We start from the raw sequence: 20,884 nt of genomic DNA on the forward strand, positions 1-20,884 counted from the left end.
CTTATAGTGTAAGGACCTTAGGTTCCAAATTTCAAGTCATTCCGTTAATTGGGAGATGAGATATCGTGTACACAGAGGCACATACACTATACACACACACACACACACACACACTTACACACATACAGACCAATACCCAAAAACCACTTTTTTGGACTCAGAGGACCTTGGAACGTATAGAAATTTAGAAATTGGGGTACCTTAATTTTTCTCGGAAAGCAATACTTTCCTTACCGATGGTAATAGGGCAAGGAAAGTAAAAATTTCTGATTTTTTTATATCATTGTTGCCATCCAAAACTCAAGTACTTCGGAACCGTCTTGAAACTGTAGGTCCACTCAATAAGCCGCTCTCACTACACACCCAGCACATGCCTGCAGTTTATGTGGGCATCACCTTCAGTGAAATAAAAACAAATTGGGAAGTGGAGTGAATCACACTGAATACCGTACTTTACCTATTATTGAGGAGAGAGGTTTATGCTTTAAAAATCTTTATTTGAAATCTATTTGATTTCAACGTGCTTATACAGACAACCTTATGATAGCATTACCATAGAATTGCATAATGATAAGAAGTCTAGCCGACTATTTTCTTCTGATTCAATTTTTATTTCCAACCATCGTGATTAAAGCATACAAAGTTAAATAATCTTAATCATATGTTTATTAATATTTCATATTAAAAATTCATTTGATTCAAATTTGCTTATACAAGCAACGTTATCATGATAGAATAACCATAGATAAGTGCATTATGATACCTTAATAACTTGATCCTTATAGATTCTATTAGATTGAACGGAACTTGACAAACACATATGTTCATCATATGTATGATAAGTTGTGTTCAATCTAATAGAATCTATAAGGATTAAGTTATCAACATTTTGTTATTTACTTTGGTGTAAACGCAGCTAATATAGCCTACTATTATCTTTCCATTCTTGAATTTTTTCAACCATCTTGATCAAAACATACAAAGTCTTATAATCATAACTATGTTCCAAAGAACTCTGAATTATTTTTAAATTTTTCATGATCATCCTCTTTTATTACATATTTTGAAATTATTGGAGAAGTTACTATCCAAATCATGATGAATTGGAAATAGGAAAACTATCAACAGGCTGATTTTATGATCCAATGGGAAGACCATTCCAATCCAGATTTATAACTAGAATAAGAACTATGCCAGCATAGCTGCAATAGGGGTTTTCTATTCAGTTCAGAAGAACTGATGAAACTAGAACTTTGGGAACATAGCTCCAAGGAAAAACCAATCCAATCCAGAAGAACTAAAACTAGCATTTTTTAGAAAACTAGAGTTCATAAGAACTGATGAAACTAGAACTATGGAAACATAGCCCAGTCACTATATACATTGGTGCTTGCAATTTATATTGTAGCTCTGATTTTTTAATATATTATTTGGATATATGAGAGAAATCCAGAACCAAATTCTTCATTCAAAATTTCCTTGTGCTATATAGAAATTGGCCATTTTTTGTGTATTGGAATATGGGTTTAGGTACACTTAACAATAAATTTTCCATTTTTCGACCAAATTCGACTTATGATGCATGATTTTCAGCGCCTTGACGAGCCGAGAAGAATGAAGTGTAGTACGATGAAATCTGAGCATTGTGTCAAAAGTTATACCGGTAAGTGTTTGAAATTTTGATCCTTGATGTGTCCTTAAGCACGTCTCTCCACTAGGAAATACTGAAATGAAGTGCATCTAACGGGTGATTCTTATAGAACATAATCTCATGAAATAATGTCATTGTGCGAAATATCAATGTGAGGACAATATAGTTGGTGATGATGGTTGAAGCTGAAAATTAGGTGTTTTTCACAATACAAGGTGCATTGTTGTCAGGTGTACCTGGAAATCTATATGAGATAGAGCGCTCTACCTGATCTCAAATTGTAGAGCACAAAAATACGCCGAGAGGGATTTTGAATTATACATCTAAATGGTAACAATCAGAAGATATTGTTGATTGAAATTGATTTTCTCCTCAAATTTCACTCATTTTTGAAAAATCATAACTCAGTACTCATTGGAGATAGAGAGTTCCAGATGATCTCATTCCATTCAGAAATTCATAATATACAAAAAAAAGCGAGAGAAAACTTTTCTGTCCGATTACGAGATTTGGCAGAAACAGCTGAAAACTGGAAAATGAGCCGAAAATACAAGGTTTTTGGGCCACTCTGTATTTAGCACAAGGAAATTTCGCTTGAAGAAATAGGTTCTGGACTTCTCTTATGTACCCAAATAATATATAAAAAATAAGAACTACAATATAAATTGCAAGCACTCCCCCTTTTTATGTCTGTATTGACTGGACTAACAGCTACAGGGGAAACCCCATTAAATCCAGAAGAACTGCTCAAGGAAAAACCCAACCCATTCCAGATCGGAAGAACTAAAACTGGAACTGTTTAATTAGCTGTATGGAAAACCCCATCCAATCCAAAATAACTGGAACTAGAATGTTTTAGAAAAAGAGAATCCAGTTTTAAAATTAGAATCTAGAAGAACTAGAACTTGATGTGAGGTTCCTTCAATAACTTATTCGATATTATATTTTCTACTGAAGATTTTCAACTGTTTATTGTATTATGATGTATGATATACTGTGTTAAATAAATTGATATCTCATCTCATCTTATCTTATTAAATCAGAGCTCCAAGACAAAGCCAGTCCAATCCACTGGAGCTATATCCACCCCCACTACTACTATAGCCACCCCCGCTACAGCCCCCACCCCCTCGTGATCGCGGCTTGAGTCGTTCTTTCAGTGGAGGTACGGGAGATCCATCTGTAATCACACAATTGAAACGATAGAATATACAATCTAGAAGTTTATAGAATGAATCGAATTTATAGTGGGCCTTTATAGAATTTAAAGAATAATATAATATTAAATGAAAAAGACTAAGAAATAATTAATTTCTAATTATCAATAAATAAGTGGTTTTTTTGACAATTTCTTAGTCTTTTTCATTCAATATAATAATTACCACAATATCAACTTCTCAACTACACAAAAAATAATATAATATAATAGTATATCAATAGAATTAATAGCATATACAGAATGTTTCAGAAGTAATGTCGAACATTTCAGGGTATTATTCCTGGATGATAGGAGACTACAAATGTCGTATTTGAAGTGTCCAAAACTCAGCGGTTATCCTTATAGCTGCCATTTTGTTTTTTTCACTTAGGAATTTTTATCTCAAGAAGGAAATGATGTATTAATCTGAAATTTGGCATTAATATTTATGCTATAAAGACTCAACTTTATAAAATCAAATAAAAAATTTCCGATGTGAATTTTCAAAATGGCGGCCATTTTAAATTTTCGATTGCAAATTCCACGAAAACCGTTCACTTTACAGAGAATTTACAGGAAACAAAAAAGTTAGAAAATTTTATCAAGATTTCAAGAATACCTTATTTATTAAGATTGGTCATAAAATAACAGAGAGATTAATTATTTTCCTACAGCATGCATGATCATGAACAAACAAGATCATCTGAAAAACATTGTAAAATCAGCTGGATGGCCATATGGAGTCATATACCGAGTTTCAAAGCTTTATCCAAATACAATTGGGATTGAGAATGTAATATTGATGTTCAAATTGTGAAAAGTGGTCATGCATGCAATACGAAAATAGATAATTTCTCTGTTATACTCTGACCAATCTTGATAAATGAGGTTTTCTTGAAATCTTGATAAAATTGCTAACTTTTTCGTCTCTTGTAAATTTTCTGTAAAGTGAACGGTTTTCGTGAAATTTGCAATCAAAAATTTTAAATGTCTGTTATTTCGGAAATCTACATAGAAATTTTGTTTTTAAAAGTTGAGTCCTCATAGCATAAATATTCATGCCAAATTTCAGATCAATACATCATTCAGCTCTTGAGATAAAAATTCTTAAGTGAAAAAACAAAATGGCAGCTAAGGATAACCGCTGAGTTTTGGACACTTCGAATATGACATTTGTAGACTCCTATCATCCAGGAAGAATATTCCCTGAAATGTTCGTCACTCTGTATAGTTAATAGTATAGAATAGAATTTTCCTCCGATTAAAATTACAATTCAAACTCCTGCAATCATATTATTATTACTAATCAATCTTTAGTAATCTTCTAATCATCTAATCAATGTAAATCATGATTCAAACTGCAGTCATCAATGTTTGTAAATTGTTTGTAACCTGCAGTTGGAAGCAGTCGATGTGATGATCACAAAGGCTGCCAGAAACCATGAAGAGACTCTACATAATCATCAGAACATCCAAGCTAATACAACAACAACTCTATAATACTCAAAGCTAAAACAACTCTAATTATTATTATTTACTCTGATGGCTTTTATTGGCAGAGAGATCCTTTCGGATGTTCTGCCTTGCCGTATTACCCAATGTCATTTCCTATCAACACTCAAGTTTATAGGTTATGTATTCGGTTCTTCATTTTTCTCACTAAAAATTTGCACTTTCACTCTAATACAGTGTGGAGACTGAAAAGGATGAAGCCTACAGATCTCGTGTAAATGTAGAAAGCGTGATACTGAAAGATCCAGTGCATGGGCATTGCTCAATAACTAGACTGTGAAGAAGTAATATATATAGCTGCAAACATAAAATTTTTAAATTTTCAAATGGCCTTATCTCCTGAACGGTAAGGAATTTTGCAAATCTGATTCCAGATTCGTGTTTCTCGCGTCAAAGACCATAAGATCTTGAAGTTTGAGCGATTTATATTTTTCACAAAAAATTGATAAAAACCATGGACCATCCTGAAACACACTGGAACAAGAAGTAGGCTATCTTGTTAGATTTTGCTGAAATTTTCACCATAGATAAAGCTTGACCTGAGAAATGTCGGAGCCAAATTTGGCATCCCCAGCTACTATACAGGGCTAGTTATGAAGCTGAAAAAGTAAAATGAAGCCTACGTCTTTAGTGTCAAACTTTAACCTATTAATTTAAGCTAGAATTGAACTGTTCATTAACCAAGTGCAGTCAGTCGAATTATAAGGAAAAAATGTTTGTAAATCAAAATAATTCAAACTTCACTATAATCATTATGAATCGATATTCGAATTGTAGTGATCACTGTAAATCAGAAAATTAAAATTATAACTAAGAATATTATCATTTATCAATAATTCATCTGGAGTATGTATTTATCCATACTTATTCATGCAAGATTGAATGATATTCCCAATCCACTTGCTGATTCTATAATAATTGAGAGGCCTAGATGCAAAAGTCACACTCTCCACTTTTCCAAATTTTTGGGAAACCGCAAAAAACTGTTTCATGATGATAAAATAAGGATATTGTTGCAAGTTTTTTTTCAAGCAAAGCTTGAAACTATACCAACTACTCGCACACAGCTCAATAAGTTTTTGAATAATAAAACAGGAATTTAACTTCAAAATACACAAAGTGTGAGTTTTGTAGCAAAATTTGGTTAAATGTGTATTTTGAAGCAAACTTACATGGAGAATGTAAGTTTTGTACCAAAATAGATGGGATACAACTAGAACCAAGAAAAATAAATAGCAAGTGATTTGTGATAACATTCTTACCAGGAGGAATAACCATGAAAAAATAAACAAGAGTATTTTCATACATGTTTAATAAATAGTAAAAAAACTGTCCATAGCAGTAGAAATTAATAAGCTTGAAATATTATTAGTCATTTCTTTTGACATCAAACATTGCTGTAATTTATTTCTGGAAAAGGCTCTTAAGGCTCTTCTTCATCCTCATGAAAAAATAACAAGTATTTACATACATTTCAAATACATTATGGAAAAAAAACTGTTCATAGTAGTATAAATAAGAATGACATTAAAAATGATGATTAATGTATGACATCAATGTTTGATGTAATTTATTTCCTGAAACGGCTCACATGTTGGCTCTTCATCATCATCAACAGCTCCATCAATAGTTTTTCTATAGAAAATCAACTCTTTATTTTGCCTCCACTGATCACCATAGTGTTTTTCCAACAAATTATTCACATCGTCCTTTTTTGTTTGTTTTTTAATGAGTTAGATTTTGGAATGATGAGTGGTTCCATATTGAATATCACCATGTTTTTTTGCAGCATTTCGCTTCCACTTATCAAGAGATATTTTCTTCTCTCTAGTCATTCCAGTAGAAATCTTGACTTGTTCTTCCATTGAATTCCTTACTACTTGGATATTGAACTAATTCAAAATAATAATATAACAAATTGAGGTGGATGATCAAAACAAATGAATCTAACCAACAAAAGTGCAGACCGAAACAGAGCACTTAGAGCAATGAACTGAGCACACCCATGATGCTTTGCAACCTTCAGATGCCCTGTGATTGGCTTAACTGGAGAGTGTGAATTTTGCTGCAAAACATCGACTGGTAAATGTGGCTTTTGATCCAAATCGTGATTTTCAATACAATTTTTAGGTCTGTAAAAGTGAGTTTTGCTACAAAACAACCAGACAGTCTGATTCCCCTTTAAAATACGAACACAGCCATATAAATAACTCAATTTCTCAAAAAATGGAGAATGTGACTTTTGCATCTAGGCCCCTCAATTAGGCTATATTATATAAATAATTCTTTGTTGTTTGATGCTACAACTATTTATTTAGAATCTTATTATATTTGCATTTTAGCTTCATGGTTGGGCATTGTATTTATTTTGATCTGTTCTGTCTTATTATTGTTCCCTGTAACTTATGTTGTTTTGACTTTACCTGTATGTGAACTGATTGGCTTTATAAATTGAAATTCACACTATATGATCAGAGATGTTGTCAGTTTTAAATATAGTTTATTTATGTCATTATCTTACATATTCAACATCTCTCCCATTTCACATATGAATTGAATTTGAATTTAAAAAGCCTAGAGATCCTTGTAAGGAAAATGTTATCATTGACCATTCATGAAAAATTCTCAGTTATTTGTAATGAAAAATATATCCTGTTTTGTTACAAAAAACGAATATTCAAGTATGCATAAACAAAACGTACCCAAAATAACTTGGAGATTAAAGATATCACATTAATAAACAGTAATATGGAGTAATTCGGGAGAAATGGAAAGAAAAAAATAACAGATTCTTGGTCAAATTTCAAAAGAAGTATAATCAAACTAGAAACTTTAAATTAAAGGCGTGCATGTATATTTTTATGTTATTCAAACAATGCATGTATATTATACCAATACGAAGCTTTGCACACAAAATATAGAATCTGAAACACATTTATAATAAATGATGACAATTTCTTCCATATATAATGACTATTGATAATCTATAGATTCAAATAAAATTGGTATTTTTGCCCTGATTTGATTGGGATTGAACCATCCCAGAATCCCCTCTTTCAAAATCTCCTGCAACAGAAAAACTTTGATATCACACATCGGCATTAAAAATTTAATTCAATCGATTCTGGATTTCAAAAGAGAAAAATAATCAAAGTACCTACTGATCAACTCATGTGAAAATAAATGTAGCGTTCTTCTTCATTCTACTGTTTACTGGCTCTACTGTAATATTTACAATCCAAACATATTAAATTATTCATCTTTCTTTAAACTCATCAATTGAGAAATCCGAAAGCGCTCCTAGTTATCTAATAATGTAGAAAGTACTAGTTCTTGATAACTATTATTCAAAATATTAGACTCTAGTGTCGTCATAATAGTTCAAAAACGAATTTCTATAAACCTTTTTTGAAAATGATTTGATAGAAATGTCGCGGGTATGAAATTAGTGATACTCTTTTAATAAAGTGTATGTATAAGGTAGAGGTTGGATAGGGTAAATATCAGGCAAATCATAATCAGGCGGATTTGGAGAAAAACGACTTACCCAACAATTTCGGCAATTCTGATATAACAGTCGAATTATACTTACTGAAACAGAAAATTTCAATTCTAATGAATTCTAATGACTAAAAGACAGAAATTCGCCTTGATTTATAATTCTTACCGTATATTATTGGAAAGTAGGATGTAAGTATATTTCAAGTAGGCCTACTATACCAGAGAATATTTGTCAAGGGCTACAAAGACTTAAATTAGTAAGGTATATAAGCCTGTTTTTTCGTTTCCAATCATTTTATGATTTTGTTGTTTTGTCAATTGATTGATTTCAATGTAGTATTAGTATACGTAGGACTATCACTAAAATTATTTTAATACTGAGCTGAAAAAACCATCCAAAGTGAGAAACGTTGAGTAGAATTTTTTAGTTTTCTCTATTATCACTCCCACAGAACAATGCAAAATGATGAGAATATGGCAGTTACAATATTGTTCTAATTCATTTGTTCATTCTAGGGCTAGGCAAACAATGTCCAAGTTGAAAACTATATATTTTCAAATATTTTTCGTTACCAATATTATTATTGTTGTATTCTTGTCTCACCAAAAAATTGATTCGATAGAATAACCTATTCAAAAATATCTCCCTCTATTTTCTGCTTGATACTTTTCGGTTATTTTCACCCGTCAATATAAAAGACTTGGCTGAAATATGTTAATGGTTCTAAAATTTAAATCTTCCAAGATACCATGAGAGTAACAAATATCACTACGCGAGATTAATGGAAATAAGGAATAAGTAGAGTTGTTGAAGATTTTGTATCTTCTTGTTCCCAATAACTTGAATAAATTAATGCATTATAGGTGTTCTTTTGATTATTATTGTCTATCCTAGAACTGATTTTGATACTTTATTTTTTAATATTCTTATAGACTACCGTATATAAGTACTTAGAAGTTGATGATTTACACTAGACACAGAAATAGATATTGAGGGATTTCTTTATATTGAGGAGAGCAAACAACTATATATATGTGGAACATTTCAAACTGACAACGTCCAGCTCTCTCTTCACCTAAGTAGGTAGAATACTCTAGAGATGAATATTAAACAATAAAATAAAAGAAATTACTTACTATAGATATGCTGGTTCCTGTTTAACGACGGGGCTAGGACCCGATGGTTCTTTCAGTTTAACTGTGCCAGCTGTAAACAAAAAAGAATTTTCTAGAAAATTTATAGAGTTTTCAAGGAAACTCAGTACACAACTAAACTCGGTACATCTCACTAAAGTATGTTTCTGTCAAGCTGCTTGATTTCATTCAATATCCAACTCCAATATTCGAATATGTTGTTCAAATTTCAATATTCAATTTCCATATTCAATATTCGAATATTGTTGTTTAAATACGTCCCTGATGGAATGGAAACACAATATAATGGTGTATTCTCACTGCAGAAGTACTCCTACCAGTTAAAAAATTACCAGTAAGGGCCGTTTGCACAGTGAAAGCTTAAACTGAATTTAATCAGCTGGTGACTTAAACTCAAAATGAATCATATTATAACAAACGAGACTTGATACGGATTTAATCCAGTTTAAAATGAAATACAGTTTAAACTGTCACTGTGTAAACCAAAGACCTTAAAGAGATATAACCTTGAGAGAGATAGACCTTAAAGATGCATCTTCAAGGTCTTTGGTGTAAACGGCCCTAAGAATGACAACATTTATTTTCTGTTCCCATGCCTTCAATCAATTAACATTGTTGGCTCTATCATCTGATATGAGACCAATTAGGGCTGTTCGGTAGGCCTACACCTTTTTATTTTCATTTTAATTCAATAATCTTTTTCAATATAATTGTTGAGATCATTATAAGAGTGAGAAAAAGTGGCAACTGAAATTTTTAAGTGGTCTAATAAGCGAGTTATTGGAGTGCTAAACTCCGTTTTCTTTCCAAATCATAAACGGTTTCGAATTTTTCCATTGGAGTTTTTTAATACATTCAGTACCTATATTATTATTTGGCTTTGTTCTAATATGCGTTTTTCGCATACTTATTAAAATAAACAAGTTATCGAATTTACAAAAAATGTTACTTTTTTATTTATGAACGATATTGGGAATAAAACGTTTTAGTTTGGAAAGATACATTTTTTGAATTTTTAAGAGAAGTTCTAATAATATAGTCGAAGCCGTTCATGATCTGGAAAGAAAACGGAGTTAGCACTTCAACAACCCATAACTCGCTTATTAGACCACTTAAAAATTTCAGTTGCCACTTTTTCTCACTATTATATTGAAATCAAAATTTATTTGATCTTAACAATTATATAGAAAATGATTATCCAATTTAAATAATAAAAAAGTGTAGTGAACAGCCTTAATTCCTCATTGGAACAATAATAGATAAATCAGCTCATCAGAAAATTAATTAAATTATGTAGATAGATGAATTGAGAATAAACTATGCATGTTATGTATGAATTAAACCAATAAAAAAAGAAGAACATATTAATTGATTCTACTTTTCTCTATGATGTTTTTTTATGTTGTTAATACTATATAACAATAATTTATAATACAATAAATTATGTGAGTAGGTACCTACTTCTCCTTATTAGTTTACAAATTTGACAGAGGTTTGAAAGCTTAAGAAAATAAATAAACAGTATTCATGACTTGGTTATTTATTTCAATGATTTTGTGAAGCTATTGCCATGAAAGGAACCATAACCTGTTATGGTTAATGAGGAAATTGTTGTTGTTGTTGTATTTTATAAAAAAAGTTTAAAAATTGTACTTTGGAATTATTTCTTCATTGATATAAATGTTTATTCTTTAAAATGTATGAATTCAGGGCTACTTTCTTGTATTTATAGAATATAATTATATTCTATATTCTTGTTTTATTATTTATTAATTTCAAAGGGTACTATAACTCTATTTTCTAGATATTTATTCATTCACTATTCTACAATATAAGAGCAAACTCACCAAATACAACCTGATCATAAATATTATTTGCATGGTAATAGATCTCCTTTATTCTAACACTGGAAGATTTGCTATCCAATCGATACTTCCAAATGCTGACTGCTCCAAAATATTCCACTTTTTCCACAGGTATCGCACCCACCATCTCAGTCACTCGCCTTTGAAATGATTTATTCACCTTCTTACTTACTCCCTTGGTTACCTCCTAGAAATAAACGTTTCGACATTGAGATCCACTATCAAATCAGATAAAATAAAGCCGTATTCCATTGAATCGATATTTGAATGTTTCATTATTATTTGAAACTATACTAGTTGTTCTGTGAACAGTAGACCACGCAGTATTCTCATCCACAAGTACCTGATTGAAACTATAGACCTTATGGAAATACAGCAATAGACTGGCTTCTCCACACATCTGTGTAATCACTTGTCAGCTGATTCATGATGAATAATTCTATAGTCTGATTTTTTCTCTAATGGAGGCTCCTTTTTCCTTTTATATTATCCTTGAAATGCAAAATTTTCAAAAACCTTGTATATACGTCGAAGCGCAATTAAAAAAAGAGCATACCTGTCAAATTTCATGAAAATCTATTACCGCGCTTCGCCGTAAATGCGCAACATATAAACATATAAACATTGAACATCAAGAGAAACGCCAAACCGTCGACTAGAATCTTAGACCTCACTTCACTCGGTCAAAAAAATACTTGAAGCAGCAAGCAATGATTCAATAAATTTCAAGGACTATCTTATTATTTTATCTTCCAATCTTATTACATTTGTGTCATTTGTATTCTAAATAGATAAATGAATAAATACAGGACATACATTGGAAAGAACAAGAAAAACTTCTTGTATCCTGTATTTTGAACATTTTTCCTCAAAGTGATGAAACCACTTGAATGCGGGTGTGAATATTTCCTATTTTAGTGATAATAATGTGAAATATTTCTTCCATGTTTGGTTTTGAAGAATCTGAATTTAAAAATCTCCCTAGTGAAAATAATATTAAGGTCTGAAAATTTTGTGAAGTGAACAACTGCAAGACTGCAAGACCTATTTCGGACTATGTGTGTAACTTTATCTAAATTTGGGAGAGGAATAGCACAAGGTTACTTCTAATTATTTTCTCTCTCCCTATCATTTTGATGATGTACTTATTGTATCAATCAATAAAGAATCAATCTCAATAATTCCATTCTGTATTATTTTGAGCATTGAACTGAATAAGCCTTATGAGTCTATCTCTTTTGTATTTTCAATACAGTAGTATGTCAATTCACTATGAAGCTTCAAAACATGAACAAAAGAGTTCACAAAAATCAATTTTTCTATTCATACTTCAATCAGACTATTTCAAATTCCGGAAAATCAATGTATCACATTCAACAAGCTACATAGAAAATGTTAATTGAATATCAGCATATGGTATGTGATTGTATTCACAAATGAATAAATAATATTAAATAGAAAGACTAAGAAATTGTCAAAAACCACACATTTATTGATAGAAAGACCGGTTTCGGTTGTTACACCAGGAGTTTATCAGAGATTGACAATGGTGTAACAACCGAAACCGGTCTTTCTATCAATAAATCTGTGGTTTTTGACAATTTCTTAGTCTTTTTATTTAATATGAATAATTACCACAATATCAACTTATTCTCAACTACACAAAAAAGTGAATATATAATAGATTATTCCAATGCCTTTGCCGATCAGAATCACACAATGAATTCAAACAAAATATTTAATAAATTGAATAAAACTATTGATTTAGGAGATATAACTAGCACAATCTATAATTTTGAAACTTATAGCAGATTGAGCATGATAAATCTAATGTTTTTCGTTAATTTCATTCATCTTCAAGAATTAATTTGAACAACATACATACAGTATATTCAAATAACTGTTAATTCAATAGATGTTCTGATTTAGAAAATTGAAGCTCAACCTATTCTTAAATCTATATAGTAGCTGATGCATTATCCATCTGATTTATTCATTCATTGTAGGTATACTAGAAGTTCTTCGAACAGTAGACCTCGCGCAGTTATAAACCACAGTCTCCTCTTAAACTGTCCATCAGAGTAAATCCTGTCTGTATGTCATGTTGGGCGAAACGGCTAATGGCTGTTGAGGTTGGTGTATCAAAAATGCAAACATCAAAAGTTAATCTCCTTCAAGACATACTGGCAACAGGTCAGCCCGAGTTCAAAGCAGAGAAAGGTCGAGAGACAATACTATGTTATTTTAGTTATTAATTGCATGCGTTATTGCATGCAATCAATAGTTCATTTAATAGTGCATAAAAATTGCATTCCATGAGGCATGCAATTATAATAGTCCACACAGCAGCTGATTTTCTACCAAGTTACATTGAGATATTAATTGCATGCAATTAATAATCCACTCAACAGCTGATTTTTGATGAATAATTCTATAGTCTGAATTTAGAAGGAGACTCCTCTATTTTTGTATTATCCTTAAAATGCGAAAATTCAAAAAAACCTATATATACGTCGAAATTTCGATGCAAATTCAAAAAGGAACATATACATGTGAAATTTCATGGAAATCCATTGCTGCGTTTCGCCTTAAATGCGGAACATGAATATAAACATAAAGAGAAATGCAAAAACCGTCGACTTGAATCTTAGACTTCACTTCGCTTGGTCAATTATTTTATTATCCATCTGTAGACATCAATTATTTATAATCCATCAATTATTATTATCCATCTGTGGACAACATTTTTTTGTTTCATTCATTCTTTCATAGTCATCAAACACTTATCATCCAAATTACTGGAAGTGAAAAACAGAGAAACTCTCCACTATTTTCCTCAAATATTTGGGCTAAAAAAATTTCAGGAAATGTCAAGTTATCTGTTGAGAAGTGGACAAGATGATTCAACAGAGAAAACAATGTTTTGAGACAAATACTTCCCTTCTCTTCTCCTCTTCACCCTTCATCCCTTACTTTTGTACCCTCTACCTGTCTATAACATGGGAAACCATAGATAGTTGGCTAGGTATTTTTCCTCCTCTCTTTCTTTTCAGCACACCCCACCACCATGAAGCCTATTTATGTATTTTATAAGACATTTATTTTTGACTTATCGTCAGGCTCGCTTCGCTCGCCATATCCGTCTAGCCAGGGGGCTCAGCCCCCTGGACCCCCGACTGGATCATAAAAATGAGATCAGCGGGCTCGCTTCGCTCGCCTGCATTTTTCATTTGGGCATACTTCATTCCATCAGAGAGTCAAGGTACTGAGAAAACGCAGAAAGTTGAGAAAAACGCTGATTTTGGGCGTATCTTTGATGAAATATTAAAGTCACCTCATCACAAAATTTTTAGACCCCAGCTAAACCTCTGTACCAAATTTGAAAATTTTCTGTCTATTACTTGATGAAATAACTGAGAAAACGCAAATAACGCTATTTTTTTGTGTATCTTTGGCGTTATTTCAAATTCCTTCTAACACAACATTATCACACCCTAGCTGATCTCCTGTACTAAATTTGAACAATTTCTGCTCATTTGTTCTCGATAAATCTGAGAGAAAGCAAAAAAACGCTGGAATAACGCTAATTTTGGGTGTATCTTTGACATTATTGCTAAATCCTTCTAACACAACATGATTACACCCTAGCTGAGCTTCTGTACTAAATTTGAACATTTTCTGTTCATTTGTTCTCGATAAAGCTGAGAAAACGCTGGAAAAACGCAGATTTTGGGCGTATCTTTGGATTTTTTTCAAATCCGTTCTTAGTGCGCCTCTAAAGGGCTAACTGAACAAACCTACCAAATTTGAACGTTTTTGGTCTGTTAGAGTTTTAGTTATGCGAGTGAGTGAGTGAGTCAGTCAGTCAGTCAGTGAGTGAGTGCCATTTCGCTTTTATATATATAGATTGTGATTTTTTGTGTTTAGATTTCTTCTATGTATATTGTGTTGTTTTGAATGGAATTATTGATTGATTGAAATGTTTCGGTCAAATTACAACATTCAACATGTCTTTCTTACCGTAGTTTCATAAGAGCAATCCCACAGTTCCTGGTTGACTATGGAGAAGCACCTGTTGTTGACTTTGCCCAAAGGATCTCCTTTACCATAATACGTCTTATCATAGTCTTTTGTTTTGGGCTTGAAAATTGAGCATTCAGGTAGGTACTGATCGGTGTAGAGTAATGGTATATCATAATCATCATCATTCAATAACATTTTGCAACTAGAAAAAAAAATGTTTCAGAATGCTTTCATTAATAATAAATATCGGGACACCGAGCTTCGCTCGTTATTTTTTTATTTATTGATAAACAGAGAACAATAATTCTCCAAAATGATCGTGTTCATATTCCACAGCTGGCTATATGTCATCTTATGAATTTCGGGGATGCGATATTTTGATTTTTCACATACTCACTCGCTCACTCACTTTTTTACTATCCACAGCTGTTTCAGTCAAGGATGAATTATTATCCTTTACTGTCGTTCAGCGAGTTTTCCCAAGGATGAAACCTAGGGCAATCGAATCTTTTATCATAAACCTACTATGTTCCAAATTTTGTGAAAATCGTTAGAGCCGTTTTCGAGATCCATGAAACATAATAAATAGCCACATATAAAAATAACCAAATATAAAAATAACCAGAAATAAAAATAGCCAGATATAAAAATAACCAGATATATAACTAATAAAGAAATTGCTTGCTTATTATAATAGGCTATCGAAAGTCCCCATTCCTAACTCAAGTGCTAAGGGGAAGAGGGTGGTTTAAAAGTTGCATTTTTCAGCTTTTTGCTTTCACGATCATATTATCTTGAGAACAATTTGCGTTGGACAGACATAACTAACTATTCCAAAATGAAGATTGATAAATTCTCTACATGTTTTGTTCAATTAATATCAATTTTTATTTATATTATATATCATGTAGCCTATATTGTGTGAGAATGGATATAGAATTTGATTTGATTTGGAATGGGAAAAACAGAACTAATATGGGATTTTGATTTAAAATCTTTTCGATACCGGACTACTGTATTCTGTATATTAAGTTTGCAATATATATAAGCTCCAAAAATAATTTGAAGTGGAAATATAGCATTAATAATGTATTTAAAATAGGAAATTCAAACCTTTCTACTACTGGAACACTGTATATTGAGTTTGATTTATATAAGCTCCATCAGTTTAAAGTGGTACCGTAATATAAGAACAAGTAACAGTTCAGTAACAAGTAACAGTAACAGTTCCATGAATGACATTAATATTCTTGTTTTGTAGAGTTAAACTTCATAATCTACTACAATAGTGTAAGTATTAAATAGGTAGGCTAGTTTAGTATATTATATCTATATTGATTCATTTTTTTTTTGTAAAAGACACAATAATCATAATATAATTATGTCCATGAATAACAATTTAAAGTGATAATTTAACAACAATAATAATGTAACGGTTTCAAGGCATCAATATTCTTTTATTTGTGGAGATGGCTTCCATAATCTACAAGTGTATAACTACAAGTATTAGATAGGTAGGCTTGTATAGTAGGTATATTACATTCATATTTGTTCATTTATTTATTGTAAATAACACTATGATCAGAATATAATATTATAACCGTGGAAAAAGTAGGCTGAGCATGCATCATTTCTCTCCCAAATTTTCATGGAAAGTTTGTGTTGTAATAACTTTAAAATTATAGAACTTTGAATTTTGTCATTTTGCAATACCAAAAATTTGAGTAATATTGAGAATTCACTCTAACATACATTGACATAATCTGAATCATAAATGACCTATGAATAATAATAATAATGAATTTATTCTTCAGTAAAGAAAGTGAACAAAAGTACAAACAACAAAGAAAACATATAGCTTCTATGAAATTAGAGAAATGATGTACTTACGATAATATATTCTAAATTTACTGAGAAAGACACTCCCGAGAAATTTCTATGTGAGAGATGCCATCAATGAGCAATATCTTCAATTATTTTTGTTTTAAATAACTATTGAAATAAGTGATAAATTATGAAATTCATCTATCACAAAAATTATAAATTGATCTTGAAAACACAAAAATAATTTTGATTTTATGCAAATATTTATTTATATTCATTTATTTATTTATTTATTTATTTATTACAGAACAAAGAAGACTACAGGCATTAAGCCCAAAACAGTCTTCGCTACAATTTACAATCGTATTAAGCAAGTTACTAAAAAAAAATAAGATACAGTACATGCAATTTTCATATACATAGGGAAATATGATGAAAGCATATTGAAAGTAAATAATACAAGTAATACAAGTAGTTTATTAGTAATAAATACAGAATGAGGAAAATAAGTTATAAAAAGAATACAATTGAGCATAGGAATAGGTTAAGGGGGAACATGTACCACTGATGGAAAGGGAATTGATGAAAACAGAGGAACAAAGACAAAAATGAGTTAATAACAACAAATATTCAAGTATAATAGTTGAGGAGTTTGAACTTTAGGTTCGATCACTTCATTGAATTCCACAATAATTTTGCAATATATCAACGACATTTTCATAATTCATTAAGATTAACATTTCAATTTTGATTTATGATAGAGCTATAATCCAAAAATAATGTCAAAATAGCACGATTTGCTTTTTTGAATGATAAACAAGTAAAGCAACACCAATGTTAATAAAATACTGCCATTTTAACGTGGACCTCACTATAAAATAGTTTCCAAAAAGAAAGGATTGTGTAATTTACATATTAATTTAAGGATGGATCAACAAAATCTTCATACTTTTAAAAGTAAGCATTAGTTGTTAAAATTACGTCACTTGTATGTGCTACTACTTTATTAAAATTATTAGAAACAATATAAAAACATTAAGTTCTTCTATTTACAACATTTCAAACCTTCTTGAAATTGAAAATTTGAAAGTTTTAGATGTTTCAAATAAAAGGGTATTGTACTCCTTGTTTCTATATGGTTTCTAACAGTATTCTTTGTTATATTTCCAATTCACCTTAGCACCCAATCAAAAATTCGGTACCTGCTACTCTAACAAATGAATTGAGGCTCCAGTTATAGTTACAGTATTGATATCACATACATCAATTCACCTTAGCTGTAAATTGATGCATTGACATAAATTTCAAGAATGGATCCAAAAATCCTTATGGAAGTATTCTCAGGTTCAATCCCCGGCTGAATCTGGTCAGCATTGCTTGGATACGGCAAGCATTGATGAGAAATTTTGACATTTTAACTGAATCGCATTATACTCACACGGCTGTTTCAGTCGTTTGTCCAATGATTGAGTATTTAGCCTTGCCAATTCGGAGAGTTTTCCCATTGCTTCCCTCGGCAATCACTTTGCTTTTGTACGTCGCATCTGAGATCTGTAGGTTTTCATTTCTATAGCCGTCTACCCCAAACTGAGTCTCAGGGAAAATATCCACTGGTGTGAAAAGGCTGTTGGATGAAATAAAATTTGTCAGAACCGGAGTCATTTTTATTATCATACTGTCACAATGTACTTTGGATGGGAACCTTGGTTCCCATTAGAAAAACATGGCATTGGGAAAATATTAATATCATTTGCATAATATTATGCTATAATCACTTTATTATTCTTCAAATTTGCACGAACGATTCTGTACCCATATATCTATAAAATGCATCCCAACTCATAGACACTATTGTGAAATGCTACACGATAGTTTAAGGTAAATAATCCAAGTATTTAACAAACTTTCATAGAATTTCCAAAATTTCAAGGCTGATATTGGCGTCAAACTATACCATACGATTGAATAAAAATAAAACAAAATCTTCTTCATATTGTATATGTTTTTCATGTTTCATAAATACAGTACCTCTGACATGAGTAACATGACAGGAAACATTTTTTGAATAGAACATTAAAAATTTCTCAGTTCAATGTTTAATAACTCCAGTACCTCTGACATGAGTTGCATGACAGAAAAACATTTTTGAATGGAACATTAAAAATTTCTCAGTTCAATCAAAATGAAAATCTTTTTCATTTCCTTATAAAATTTGTTGAATAATGATTCTCAATATTATTCTCATCAAATTTCAATTTCAATTTCAATTTATTTATTACAATTTTCACAATATTACATTTCACCAAGTACATATTGTGATGAATCTTTCAAATAGATCTCATGAAAAGAGAGAAAAATTGTGATTACCTTTTAAAATGAAAGAATTTGCTAAAGGAATGGTTAGCGACCGAGCGATAAAGCTTACTTATCAATAACTGTATATTTGATAAGAGTACCGTTCTGTACTGAATATTTTCTAGGAAAATTATTCAATAAAATTATAATTATTTTGCAAATAAAGCACAAATTATTTATGAATCGCTCACTGATTTTGAGGTTACACTTTGTTTACTATCGATCAGATGTTTTTAAAACAGTTCGAACGCAGCTGACTGATTCAAAGTATTGTCAAATGTCACGCTGGCTTCACGTAAGATATAATACCATCTCTAAAAATCAAAACTATCCATAAAGGATCAAGAATTTCAAATAAAAAAATAAAATGTATGTGTTATCGTTGAAATTATTTATTATTTAAGAAATTATATTATATGTCAGGTCTTATTGTAACTAAATAGGTCATAGCATGAAATTATATTATTGATAAAATGGCAGAAATTAATTATAACAATCTCAAACCTAATAAAAATTGTACAAGAATATTAATTTATTAATGATTTAATTCAACTGAACCACATGGTAATTAAATCTCTTTGGCAGGTCTAAGCCAATCACAGTGCATAGAAATAGCACCAAGACGGTGATCGTTTGAAAGCAACACATGTTAATCTATTATCAGACACCAACCCTGCCTTATCAGTTACACTAGCACATGTACATTGTATGAGAGGAACTATGTCTATAAGATTAAGCAGTTTTAAGAATTACATAAATTAAATTATTATTGTAATTAAAGGAATTGTATTCTACTGCTTGCCACTGACGTCATGTTTACGTCACAAGCGTTCTACCAATGGCAAATTTTTATGCAAATTATTACATCGAGATTCTGAGAAGCAAGGTCTAGCCTAAAAGCTTAGAGAAAAGACAGCACTTCCCTTTTGAAATCCTCACCGTGCAGATCTCTTTTATAGTTACCAAAGACCTATTTGTGAAAATTTCTTGTTCGATTTTAAATGTTCTATTTGTGAGCCGATATTTTAGGCCAATTTATTTGTTATTTGTAAATTTCTGTTTTCATCAATCGATAAATTTAAAAGCTTAAAGTAAATTATCCCTTAATTAATTCGGTGAAGGAGATATTTAAATTAAAATTCCCCACGTGCTGAAACCGAAGCCTGGATTGCCGCCGATCAAACGATTTTTGATCTAAAGAAGAAAACCACGACCGCCAAGGAAATTCACGTGAGTTATAAGTTTTAAAAGGGGCCCCAATCTACGCTTCGAAAATATTTCAGTGCAGAAACATAAATTTTTTCTTCGTTAAATTATTGGCCACGCCGACAAGCGCTTTAGCATTAAGAGCCTAGAATTTATTCATATTTAATTTATAAGAATTTGTAGTTGATTAACTATCCTCCGCTGCCTGAACCACGACCCCGAGCATTTTAAAAAATATTTTATAATTCATTTTTTTTCACTATTTTTTCAAAACTGTTCAATTTTATCAATTGTAAAATTCTGTTGAATCACGCATGGTATCATGCAAGCACAAGAAAATTTTTAACTATTCTATTAATGCTAAATTATTATCAACCTGTAAATCAAATTCTGAATCTGCACTGTATGATTACATATTTTATTATAATATATTTCAGTTTTGTTAATTCGCTTTCTGAGTTCGATTATTTCTTAAGCCTGTCAATTATTGTGTCTGATACGTTCTATATCATCAAGAACCGATCGAATACGATCATTGGAATAATTGAATCAAGCTGGATATTGGAACAGGTCTAAGTGGATGTAGCGAGTGGG

At 31.0% G+C, this 20,884-nt stretch overlaps 1 protein-coding gene across 2 annotated transcripts; it reads right to left on the bottom strand.

Annotated features, from left to right (window-relative positions):
* Window positions 1–2,479: 2,479 nt before the first annotated feature.
* Window positions 2,480–18,530, bottom strand: LOC111052895. 2 transcript variants are annotated; one of them, XM_022339707.2, is made up of 6 exons: window positions 18,168–18,530; window positions 14,903–15,107; window positions 10,865–11,069; window positions 9,000–9,069; window positions 7,909–7,952; window positions 2,480–2,831 (listed from the first exon to the last, which is right to left on the bottom strand). In XM_022339707.2, exons 1-6 carry the CDS (start codon window positions 18,401–18,403, stop codon window positions 2,686–2,688), a joined length of 906 nt encoding a protein of 301 aa, XP_022195399.2. In that variant the 5' UTR covers window positions 18,404–18,530; the 3' UTR covers window positions 2,480–2,685. The 2 variants fall into 2 exon arrangements, with proteins under 2 accessions (XP_022195399.2, XP_039294309.1); XM_039438375.1 differs by lacking the exon at window positions 2,480–2,831 and adding an exon at window positions 7,320–7,427 and having other exon boundaries at window positions 18,168–18,406.
* Window positions 18,531–20,884: the final 2,354 nt, after the last annotated feature.

Source organism: Nilaparvata lugens, chromosome 11, assembly GCF_014356525.2.
Source record: "Nilaparvata lugens isolate BPH chromosome 11, ASM1435652v1, whole genome shotgun sequence".
Lineage (NCBI taxonomy): Eukaryota > Metazoa > Arthropoda > Insecta > Hemiptera > Delphacidae > Nilaparvata > Nilaparvata lugens.